Source organism: Triturus cristatus, chromosome 2_1 (assembly GCF_964204655.1).
Source record: "Triturus cristatus chromosome 2_1, aTriCri1.1, whole genome shotgun sequence".
NCBI classification, from domain to species: domain Eukaryota; kingdom Metazoa; phylum Chordata; class Amphibia; order Caudata; family Salamandridae; genus Triturus; species Triturus cristatus.
In genome coordinates this window covers 1183237948-1183250654 of record NC_140581.1, presented here as the reverse complement: position 1 = coordinate 1183250654, position 12707 = coordinate 1183237948, and the positions used below count along the sequence as shown (strand labels likewise).

The following is a 12707-nucleotide window of genomic DNA, read 5'->3' as shown; positions in this document are numbered from 1 at the left end:
ATAATGTCTGAGATCACAGTGAGTGGGGCTATTTCTTCTTAAATACACACAATTGCTTTACTTCTAGCTCGAATCCAAAGAAATACAATACATTACTCAATAGCTCTCTATTAAAGATCCAGGAGCTGAACGTAGCTAGCATGGACATTTCAGTATGTCTTAAGATTAATGCATTGTGGTCTGAAAGCAACATAAACCAATACTGGAGTATGTGGAAGCTGATCTTTGGTGACCAAGAAAAAAAAATCTATGAAACATGATTGGGGGATTGAGAGCAGTATACACACGCCTGCTCCCCATGGTGTTTAATTTTACAAACATGAGCCTGCTGTATAACTTTGAGGAATTTTATTGCATCTCATACCTTTCACATTCAAATATTATATTTTAAAGGATTTAAAAGCCCAAATTTTTGAACTGCACTCAAACAAGGGCCTACTAATGACCTAGTCAATCAAATTATTTCTCTTATTATTAATTGCTCAATTTATCATTTTTGCACCATAGGTTAGTCCAAGCTTTTATCTGTATCCGTTCAAATTCTCTAGCTACTAACTGTCTCTCTTTAAAGATTCCCTTCTCTACTTTTATTATGCTTTTAATAGATCATAACAGATTCTCTTCATAGTAGGTAGAAAAGGTACCAAGAGCACAAAATACATTTTTTTAGAAGAATTTTGGAAATTCAGGTTTCATTCTAAGTTAGAGTGCATTAAGCAGTAATCTCAAATTTCTCTGCCATAGAGGGTCATTTTAGAAGACTGAGGGGGTGGGACAGATGCAACAAAAATTAGGCCAGCAGAATAAGGATTGTGGTGCATTAGGGGAGGTATAGCTAGGCATTTGTTATGTAGCCTAAGGTTATGTATAAGAACCACATAGCAAGCCTTCAATAGACTGTGTCAAATAGAAATCTAAAGTTCTATTGCGAAAAATAACATATTTTACATTTGTTTTGTCCCAATGTGGGAGAGGGCAAATGTGTACAATATCCCACAGGGTAAAAGGAGGCGAGTAGGGCTTGCTTTTATGCGAATTAAAATTGCTACTCCTTTGTAGTGCAAAGTAAATGGAAACTTCTATTTTGTCAGCGAGCTTACAAGAAAAAACATAAAAGCAATCAAATGATAACAACTAGTTTTGTATTACTTACTTTGCATTTAGTAGAATGCAGATTGCTTCCATAACAGTCATGACAAGATCTGGTGGTTTTGTAAAAACCCGGATTTCAGATATATCTGCCTTGTCCAAAGAGTCCAATGCTTTATTTGCAGCTTGTAAAGCTGGAAGAGCCTCATCTAGATCTCGCTGGGCATCATCAGCTATCGCTTGTGTATCTTCGGCCTTTACTTTTGCAGTGGCTTCATCTTCTTTAACTATGCGGCGAACCTGATAGTCAAGAGAACAAGACAAGTCAAAATATTGATTGATATTAACATTCATTATACAATGTTCTATTTTCACAACCAATGTTTTATTTTTACAACCAAAATTGTAAATACCCCAGCTCCATTGAAGTGCTTTTTGTAGAATAATATGTATTAGAAAACAATCAGAGATATGGAATACCGGGATCAAGTCCCTAGTAAGCCATCAGATGCATTGGCAATAATATCAAAAGAAGTAGGACACTAAAAAGATATTGACTGGAGGTAGAGTCAGATGGCCCTGGCAATAATAACATGTACGTGGTCTCCCCATTGCACAAAGTTGCAATTAAAGATCAGTCCTTTCAAGATCTGAGTGTAATGAACAAGTTACTTACCTTTGGTAACGCATTACCTGGTAGAGACTATATCTAGCTGCAGATTCCTTACCTTTGAATTTCCCAGACGTCAGGCTGGATCCGGAAACGTTTGCTGAACAATACTCCTTGCCCGCGCCGTCAGGTGGCTCCATTCGGCTCGGCGTGGCGTCGTCGGTAGTGTCGGTTATAATGTCGCAGTATAAGCACCACCCAGGCGTGCGGACAACAGTACTTTTCGTTTTTTCCATGCCTCAAGTGCAGAGCCACGAAGTAACTGGTGCAGTTGTGAGCAGAAATAGGGCCCTGAAAAGGGGAGTAACCCTAGTCCTACAACATTAGTCTGCAAAGCGGGGAGGCATGGGTGGGGCTGTAAGGAATCTACAGCTAGATATAGTCTTTACCAGATAATGCATTACCGAAGGTAAGTAACTTGTTCATCTGATAGAGACTTCTAGCAGCGGATTCCTTACCTTTGAATTAGATACCCAAGCCATACCATCCCGGGGGCGGGTTGCAGGCTTATAACTTACACTAGGAAGTCCTGCAGGACCGAACGGGCAAAATGCCCGTCCCTGCAGACCCGACTGTCCAGGCAGTAGAGCTTGGCAAACGTGTGCAAGGATACCCATGTTGCCGCCTGACAGATGTCAAGGACTGGGACACCTGAGCCAAGGCCATAGTCACAGCCTTTCCTCTGGTGGAATGGGCCCTTAATCTCTCAGGGGTCTGCTTCTTAGACAGGGCGAAGCGGATCTTAATACAGAGAATGACCCAGCGAGAGATGGTCCTTTTCTGCACTGACCGCCCCTTCTTAGCAAAAAGTTGGTCGTCCACATGGAACTCTTTAGTGCGGCCAAGGTAGATCGACAGTGCTCTTTTGGGTCCTGGCAGTGGAGACGCTCCCCTTCTTCCTTAGAGGGATGCGGGAGAGCAAAGAAGGTGGGTAGCATGATGGATTGACCCAGGTAGAATGGGGTCACATCCTTTGGCAAAAATGAAGCACAGATGTGAAGCACCACTTTGTCTGGAAAAAACATCATGTAGGAAGGCATGCAAGATAACACCTGCAACTCACTCACCATCTGGGCAGATGTAATCGCCACTAAAAAGGCTATCTTGATGGTAAGGAGGGCACAGTTGTGTAAAGGCTCGAAGGGAGCACATATAAGATAAGTGAGGACCAAATTAAGGTCCCACTACGGCATAACAAAGGGCGTGAGAGAAAACAAGTGAGCCAGCCCTTTCAGAAAACTATTTACAACTGGAGACCTAAAGAGAGAGGATTGGTCTGCCAGCCTGCAAAAAAGCAGTGAGCAGAAATAGAACCCTTGAGAGTTCCCAAAGCAGAGCCCTGCTGGGCAAGGGTTGGAATGAATAGAAGAACAGTGGGAAAAGAAGCAGAAAGTGGGTCAAAAGGCCTTTTTGTACAGTATAATACACATTTCTGCCAACAGCAGGCGTATACTGTCTTAGTGGAGAGCCGTCTGGCTGCTAAAATAATATTACATACTTCGGGAGGAAGGTTAAAAGCCATCAACTGCCGCTGCTCAATCTCCACGCATGGAGGCACAGAGTTGACAGGTTTGGGTGGAGAACCCTCCTCTACTGCTGCGACAGACGATCTTACCGAAGGGGCAACCTGATCGGAGGATCAATGCTCATTTTCAGAAGCTCTGGATACCAGACTCTCCTCGCCCAGTCCGGAGCCACAAGGATGACTTGGGTCCAGTCACTCCTGATCTTCTTCAGAACTCTGGGCAGGAGTGGTATGAGCAGAAAGGAGTACAGCAGGCCTAAGCGCCACTAGCGACGAAAGGTGGCACCGAGCAATAGCAGCCTTGGAAACTCCAGCACTCAGTATTGCTGACACTGTGCGTTCTCTTCAGAGGCGAACAAATCTAACCAAGGTTCTTCCTACTGCTGAAAGAGACATTGCGCCACCTCCGACTGGAGACGCCATTCGTGATCCGCTAGGTATTGATGGCTGAGTTGATCCGCCCTGGCATTCAAAGAACCTGCCAGGTGTTGAAAAACCAGAGTTATACCCTGCTGTTCCAGCCATGTCCAGAGATGCAGGGCCTCTCGACAAAGGGTCCACAACCCCACCCCACCTTGCTTGTTGCAGTTCCACATGGCGGTGGTGTTTTCTGTGAATACCTGCACTAACTTCCCCTTGACAGAGGGAAGAAATGCTTTCAATGCCAATCAAATTGCTCGAAGCGTCAACAAATTTATGTGGCGCCCGACCCCGCTAGAGACCAGTGTCACCTGATCTCCACCTCTCCCAGATGGTCGCCCGTCCCAGAAGTGATGCATCTGTTACGACTGTGAGATCTGGTTGGGGAAGGGAAAGGGGTCTGCCATTGACCCAATCGTGGTTTATCAACCACCACTGCAGATCTATCTCAGTTCCTTCCGAGATCTGGACCACGTCTGAGATTTCCCCGATGCTGTGTCCCACTGCCCAGCCCGCATATGCCACCTGGCATGCTTTACCAATAGGATGCAGGAGGTCATGAGGCCTGATAGCCTAAGAGTCAATCTCACCAAAATCCAGGATAGAGGCTAATAAATCGTAATCATAATCTGAATATCCTGGATTCGCTGCTTGGGAGGATAGGCCCGAAACTGCACTGTGTCCAGAACATCTCTGATGAAAGGGAGCATCTGAGAAGGAGTCATGTGTGACTTTGGCACGTTTATAGAGAACCCCAGCGAATGCAGGAGGTCCGCTGCAGTCTGAAGGTGGGAGACGACAGCCTGGGGCAAGGACGCTTTCAACAGCCAGTCGTCAAGGTAGTGGAAGACTAACAACCCTAACCTGTGCAGATGAGCTGCGACCACCACCATCACCTTGGTGGACACCCAAGGGACAATTGTAAGGCCAAAGGGGTGCATGGTAAACTGAAAGTGCTCGCGGCCTACCTTGAACTGCAGGTAACGCCTGTGGCTCGGCAGGATGGGGATGTGAAAATACGCATCCTGCAGCTCCAACGCTACCCTCCAGTCTTCTTGGTCTAGGGCAGAAAAGACCTGAGCTCGAATAAGCATCCACTACCTACTTCTGAAACCGGGACCCCCTCTATAGCTTTCTTGGCCAAGAGAGCTGTAGTTTCCTCCTGAAGCAATTTCAAATTATACTCTGTCAGCTGTTCCTGATTTAGCAGAATGGGAAGAGGAAAAGAAAGGAAAGACAGAGAATAGCACTCCTGAATGATCTGCAAGACCCAGTTGTCCGATGTTATGGACCTCCAGTGGGGGAGATGATGGATTTTCCACCAACTAGAGTGGTGTGGTCCTGCAGAGGCAGACTAGGAGTGCTTAGAGTCTGCGGCTGCCGAGGGCAGGATGGCCGATGACTTGTGGCTTCCATTCCTAGGTCGGAATGAACAATGACCACGTACCCGCACGGCTCCGGAAGCCTGTACAAAGCGATGGTTGGGATAGAGCAGACGTGGCTGGGAGCCCCTTCCGTTGCCACGAGGCGTAGAAGAGAGGCCCAAGGGTTTGCCCGTAGCTTGAAAGGACTTGAACCTCACTAGAGCTGAATCTGCCGTTTCTGCAAAAAGGTATGTCCATCAAATTTTCCTGGACATCACCCAAGAAGTCAGTTGTTTTGAGCCAGGTGTGGTGCTTCAAGCCGTCTGTCGTGGAATTCAATCTGACCAGCTAATCTGTTGTATGAAGGCCACACCTTACGCTGAATTTTGCTGCATCTCTCCCGTCCTTAACTGCTTGAGAGAGCACAGCCCGGGCCTCCTCCGGGACTTGTGGCAGCACTTGCGCAACAGTCTCCCAAAGGGAGTGGGAGAAACAGCCCAGTAAGCATGCAGTATTCACCGACCTCAATGCCAGACTGGAGGAAGAAAACATCTTCTTAACAAATTAATCCAGCCTCTTGGATTCCCTATCCGGAGGGGCAGAAGGGAACAGGTCTTGGGATGTGGAGGCCTGCACCACCAAACCTTCAGGGGTGGGGTGTTGGCTGAGGAAGCTGGGCGATGGCAGTGTGCAATTGTCCTATTCACAGGAGCCCCTATGCTAGGCTTGGACCACAATCCTGGAAGGACATCAGTTCGTGTTTTATTGAAGGGCAAAAGGGGTTCGGAAGTGGAAGCCCCAGGTTGAAGCACTTCAGTCAGGAGATTAGTCCTGACCTGCATCAAAAAAAGGCAGCTCTAATCCGAGGACCTCAGCTGCCCTTTTAACCACCATGACATAGGATGCCCACTCCTCCGTAGCCACAGTTGGTAGAGAGAGCATGCCAGTATCTGGAGATGTGTTCAGTCCACTGGCTTCCCCAAGTTCCCCATACCAGCCCAACTACTCTGCAGAGTCATCCTGGTGTTCCAAAGGGTCCATAGACCCCTCCCATTCCTCTCCCAAGCCTAACACATCCTCAAAGTGTTCAGGCAACAACATAGAACCCCTGGGTTCAATTGGCGCCGGACACGGCGTCGAGCAACGTCATTCTGACTCCGTGTCGTCGAGGCTAAGGATGGGGCTGGCACTGCCGGTGGGCACCGGTGACACCGAAGGCATCAACTTCGGGTCCGATACCGGAGGTCACGGTGGCACGACTGTTGTCGACCCACTTCAGATCTCTGAGGCCCCACCGGCATCGTGGCCGGAGCCGATGGTGTTGAATCCGATTGGGCCCCTTCCGACCCCGTGGGGCTCAAGGGCTCACCAGAGGGGTGGGCCCACTCAAATGCAAGGCACATGTCTTCGTAAAATGCTTTAGTTTGAGCGGGGTTGATCGGCTCCTGGAAAGGGAGGAAGACGCAAAGTCGACCCTGGCTCTGGCTCCACAGAACTGTGCCTAGAGCATCGGTGCTCCTTACCTCTTTCTTCAACGGGCAACAGTCGAGGCAAAGATTTAGTCTGCTTGGACTCCTTCTTCTTCTTCTTGTGCCTCTTCTCCAAGTGTCCTGAAGACCTCAAGTATGACAAAGAGGACTTTGGGCTCCGGAAGCGCTCCTGCGACCTCCTGGTCTTCGATTGGGACCGGGACCTCCACGGAGTCTCGTTGGACGGTGTCAACTGGAAAGGAGCTTCATAGCCCCCACTCCCACAAGGCCTTCGGAGCCATAGCCCAACAGTCCAAACATGACTTTGAATCGTGGTTGCGCTTGAGACACTAGGGACAGACAAGGTGGGGGTTGGTAACCGACATTGTGCGGTGCTGAACCCTTTCTTCCTCAAAGACATCCTCAGACACGAAGTTAGAAAAAATTCCGAATTCGACAAAAAGTCGAGAAAAGGCCTGTCAAAAAGTGACAGAGGGACAGCTCTTCCTGGACCGGCCCTTAACTGGCGTGGAAAGAAAAGAACTGACGTCCACATGCCTAGGTGGCGCCTATATAGGTACCGCAACGTCATTACCGGCGCTACTGAGGATGTCACGTGGAGCAGAAGAGAACCACCTGACAGTGCGCCCAAGCAGTATTGATCAGAAAAAGTTTGCGGGTCCAGCCGGGTGCCTAGGAAGTTCAAAGGTAAGGAATCTGCAGCTAGAAGTCTCTAACAGATTCGCAACATCATTTGTATGAAGATGTAGTGCTTGTCTTTGTTGAGAACTACCTTCTCCTTGGAAGTACTTAGCTTTAAGTGTATGAGTGACATGCAGAATGGAATACAGCAGTCTAGTCTCTGTGTGTCATTTGTTGGTAGCACTTTGAGGTGTGTGGTGTCACTGGTGCATTCAGATTTCTTAAATGTAACAAAGACCCAACCTGCCATTCTCTATAGGGGGGTCAAAAATACTTGGAGAGAGGCTGGAACTCTGCACACAGTCAAAGCCCACATGGAGAAAAGAGAGTGGAGAGGAGACCTTGAAGATCAACAGTGTTGTAAGCTGGTGATAGATACAGCAGTACTAGGATCATCATTGTTTCTGATTGGAGAGTACTGTAAACCACCTAGCCATTTCTGCAATGGGGTAGGGTGGAATCTCGAATGTTAGGACTGTAGTAACTAGGGATGGAGGACATTTACTTGGACTTCTTTGGCTACCGCTCTATCCATACTGTTTTTGCAGGATGAGCAATGACTTATCTTGATGTTAGTTTATCAGGTAACGTGTCTGTCGTGACAGACTTGCCCATACTGTTACGAAGGGATATGAAGAATTTTGGGAAGAGAGATTTGAATCCAGATGAAGCGGTGATACGTTTTCCTTTAGCAGTGTATTTGAAAGACTGACTCAATGATTCTTATGAGTTCTTTTAGAAAGATGCAACTGAAAAAGCTCCATTTATGTGCATTCCAGGATTGATTATGTGCTTTTTTGTTGGGTAAAGAGGATATCAATATTGTACTGGTTTAATCAAAGCTGGCAGGCAGGTATCGGTGTTCACCCCTTTTTCTGCCCCCTAATCCCTCAGCCACCAGGCATTTCAGACATTCTTCCATGTCTTTATAGCACGGGAGAAAGGCACATGACTAAGCCTGAACTTCACAGGACCAGGGGCGTATCTCTCATTGATGCAGCAGGTGCAGTGCGCCCGGGCCCTGAGGCCTCAGGGTGCCACTGAACCATGATTATAGATGTATTTTATGATTTAAACAGCAGCCAGATAGGCCCATTTTCTTCCCTTTCCTAGCACCCATGACACACTGGCTACACCACTGTACAGCACACAAGAAAATAGATAACAAAGTGAAAGCTGTGCAGAGGCCCAAAGTCCATGCTGATTTGTGCTGATGTACTTCTTGGAGCTACATAATTGTTAGACCTGGCACCATTGGTGTGGGTCTCCCTTCCATTTTTTGCTGCTGCCTCCTATGTTTTTGCTATGTTTTTGCTGGTCTAGATGCTTTGGACACTTTGCCACGGCTATTCAGTGCTAAAGTGCAAGAGCTCCCTATTGTAAATCGTAATGGATTAGTGACGCCATGATTGGCTTATTTGATTTACTTGTCTGAACCTAGTACAGTGCACCATGAGTGCCCAGGGCCTGTAAATCAAATGCTGCTGGTGGGCTTGCAGCACTGATTGTGCCACCCACAGAAGCAGCTTGTAAAATGTGGCTCAGGCCTGCCATTGCAGAGCCTGTGTGCAGTCTGGGACTGTTGTGTGCAGATTTAGATTCCGTATATAGGTTTCCCGATTTATGCCCTTATATAGGTACAATTCACATTGCCTTTATTTGGACATGGAAATCCGGCCCTTATTTAGACATTGTCCATACAAACCAAATACAGGCATGGCCACCTACATCCGTCCATCCACGTCACAACAAATTCTTGGATAACTAGACCCTTAAGCCTTTAGGAATTTCCCTCAGCTTGAATATTGATTTCTCCAAGAATTCATTAAGTATGCATGAACATCTATTCCTTAGGGGTTCATTCATGACGTTCCTCTGCCCAACTTTTACGTCAATACTGGCATCCCTAGACACCTTCAAGGTATAAATATACCAGCACTTGCCCTGGCAAATTGCGGTTCCCGGAGGATTCGATCCAACCCAGACTACGCGGTTCGCCACGGCAAGTTCGGAAGGAGATTGAGTTCCAGCCTGATGCACTGACCTGACGCTGCCATCTTCCTCGCAGAGAATCCAGCTCCAGTGCTCTCTGACTTCTCTTGCGGGGGTTAGACTATCTAGTCCAGAAAAGAGATTCCAACCCCTCTCATTCTCAGGTATGGAGCTGACTAGAACTTAGAGAAACTTTTGGCAACTCTTGGCTAAACTAAAATATATCTAGCTATACTTTAGAAATGGCACCTACTTCAAACCTCGTACTGCACTTAGGTTAGGTACACTGGGGTAGAACAATTTAGAAGCATCAGATGAGTATCACATTTTAGCTTATGTTATTTATGTAAGTATTTTAATTAATATATGTCATAGCTACAAACCATGCTATTGCAGTATTATTTTATCTTACTGCTAACCTCGTACATACTGTACTTAGCAGTCTGTCTTACGATTGTAGCAATTCATATCTCTGGCATGAGAAATAAGACTGTTCAATAAACCCTTTTATTGAAACGCCCGTCTTTCTATTTCTGTGCAACTCTGTAGAAACGAAGCATGCACGATTGACTGAGTGAAACTGTTATCTATTGTTTCCACGATTCTGAGACTGTTCCGATTCTAAAGGGAAACAACGTTGTCATGTTTATGCGGTTGTCAGAGACTAATCCCTTCTTGTATATTCGAGAAGTTTCACGTGACCTCTGAGTTAGCTGGCACACACAAGTAATTAAGTTTAATATACTCGATAGAGACATACTAACCTTAGTCCTATGCAAATCTATAGTGTATGTTATTCCAATGCGCAGAGCCTATCAGGGATATCGGAACGACACTACAGGACTGCCATGTTGACTTGGCAAGTGTCCCCACTTGCCAGTCCCTAAACCTTCCCTTTTCCACATGTTAGTCACCCCTAAGGTAGGCCCAAGGTACCCCTATGGGCAGGGTGCATTGTATGTGAAAGGTAGGACATGCCCTGATGTGACTGGCATGTCCAAATAGTGAATTACAGCCAATTTCGTTTTTCACTATTGCAAGGCTATCTGTTCCCAAAGGCCAGAATAGGCAGTTTGATTAGAACATCTTATAATCCTAATTGACCCTAGGAACAAGATAGGAAAATAATGTTTAGTATGCCTGGACTCAGTATGTTAAAATACCTCTTTTAGTGAGGGTGATTTTTACATTCTGTGTTTGAAAATACCACTTTTAGAAAGTAGGTATTTTCTTGCCTAACCATCCAGTATGCCTCTGCTAGGTTTGTGTATTCCATTTCTGGTATGTGAGTGACAGGGGGCTGGAGACGGCCTTGGCTCCAGCAGTCTGATGGGTCAGGTCTGAGATGAATAGGACCTGCATTGAATAGAGAGTAGGGGGAGGAGATTTCCTTTCACTGGCCTGAGTCTTCATAGAATAGAGAGTAGGGGGAGTAGATTTCCTTTCAGCTACCTGGGCCAGGTCTGCTTTCAACAATGCTGTCTCCACCTCCTGCCAGGAAGCTGCACCAGGGAGGACAGAACTGGTTTTGGCTGGGTACAGAGACTCTCTGCCCTCAGAGAACAAAGGATTTTGTAGTATAAATATTGGGGCCCAGACCCCAGAACTTTAGATCACTTCTGGGAATCAAGACAAACCTTTGCCAAGGAGAGAAACCAAGGAAGCTGAAGGAGGAGACTGCCCCTGTGCTGTTTGCTGTTTGGGGTTGGCCTGCAGTGGTGACTTATTGCCAAGTAAAGGAGAAAAGGAACTTTGTGTGTACTTTAACTATCTTGAGGAAGATCTCCAAGGGCTTGAAGTTGGGCTTGCCACCTGTTCTGAAGTCTCATGGACAAAAAGACTTCATCACCAGCTCCCCCTGAATTTCCGTGCTGGGAATTCTACCTGCAGAGAGGTGCCTGCTGTTGTTTTGGGCCCTCTGGAGACTGCGTGTCACTGGGAGCTGGCAGCGCGACGCAAGAAGGAAGAAGCGTGTTGCCGCCGCAGCAGTTGCCGTCGCATCGTCGAAGAAGCGTGTCGCCGCCACAGCTGTTCGCCGTCTCATCACTGAAGAAGCATGTCGCATCACAGGAGAAGTGAGCTGCCACCGCACGGTCGTCTGGCATGCACGCATCGCATCCACGTTGTCGCATCGCATCAAAGACGCCATTTTGTCACATCACACCGGATTGTCGCATCGCATCGAGGTGCCATCTTGTCGCATCGTAACCGGAACGCAGTAAGAAACCGACGCATCACCTCCTCTCCGGTAAGGAACCGACGCATCACCTCCCCCGAAGCAAGGAACCGATGGATCACCTTCCCTGCAACCCTTTTGTTTGTTTTACATGTGACACATCCAAGGTACTTTGAGAGTAAAGTGTCACATTTACCATCTACATTGAACTAAGCTATTTCTACCATCTGAAAGTAATATTTTTTAATACTGTATTGTGGATTTTTGTCGTTTGGTCTTGTCTAGATAAAGATTAGTTATTTTTAGGTCTCGCCTTGCTATCGCGTAAGCGATTGCAAAGCGAGACTATAGAATACGGGTTCTCCCAAAAAGCGGATTGCATGGCTAGCACGCGCACAATCACGCGCATCGTGCCGCCATGCAATCCGCCTTTTGGGAGCACTTCAAAGGGTCCGCTCCCACGCCCCCAAGCGCGCGCCACGCTCCGCCGGGCTTGTTTTTTTTTTTTTTTTCATTTGCAGCGCCGTCCACACGCTTGTAATGGCCGCTCTGAGAGCCTCTCCTGCTTCAGCCCCCCAGCCTCGAAAACTGTGAAATTCTGCTGCATCATCAACTCACCATATCTCTCAAAGCTGGTTTCCCCACACAGCCGTTTCTGGACTTTTAAGTTTGCCCTAACCTTCGAAGCCAGGTTTGTCACAATCTCTTCCTTGTTTAGCTCGTGATGGTTTAGGCTGCTGTCTGTCGAGTCCCAAGTTTCTAACCCCTGACATCCACTTTTCTTTAATTTGCTTGTTTTCTTAGTCTTGAGAAAGTACCCACTTCCCTTTGTCACCTTGGCTTGCCATACAGAGCGCAAGATATTATCTTGCTAAATCCTCTTCCCTTTCCCCTTCTGTTATCAGGACCCCCACCCCTCTCAATATTCTCACTGATCTGTGTTTGTCCCGAGCACTCATGGTTAAGAGTTAGTTAAAAAGGATCACTGAAAGTCTTACGCCCACTTGCTCTGTTCTGATGGCTATTTCAAAGTCGTGTGCGATTTATTTTTAAGGCCAACCCACTCACTTCCTCCAAGGGGCCCTCTAAAATGTGTTCGCTGCTCTGGCAGTAGCATTTGCTGGTGTCAGAATAGACTACTGGAGCCTTTAAGCATGTGAACAGGCAGCCGAATTACTTTCGCTTTAAGGGGCCTTTAATGTCCACTGACTCATCTTGTTCCGGTGTTCAGGAGGGAGTAATTTCAGCTCCAACCGAAAAGTTCCTTAGCACTAGTCAATAGTCGGACTGGTATGAGACA

General features: G+C 47.0%; 1 protein-coding gene across 2 annotated transcripts in view; it reads right to left on the bottom strand.

Annotated features, from left to right (window-relative positions):
• Nucleotides 1-12707, bottom strand: part of DNAH6 (dynein axonemal heavy chain 6) — a 2458578-nt gene that overhangs the window by 753019 nt on the left and 1692852 nt on the right. For both annotated transcript variants that reach the window (XM_085636629.1, XM_085636630.1), the window contains one exon: nt 1154-1389. In XM_085636629.1, coding sequence (XP_085492755.1) covers nt 1154-1389 — 236 coding nt within the window. The remainder of the gene's footprint in view (nt 1-1153; nt 1390-12707) is intronic.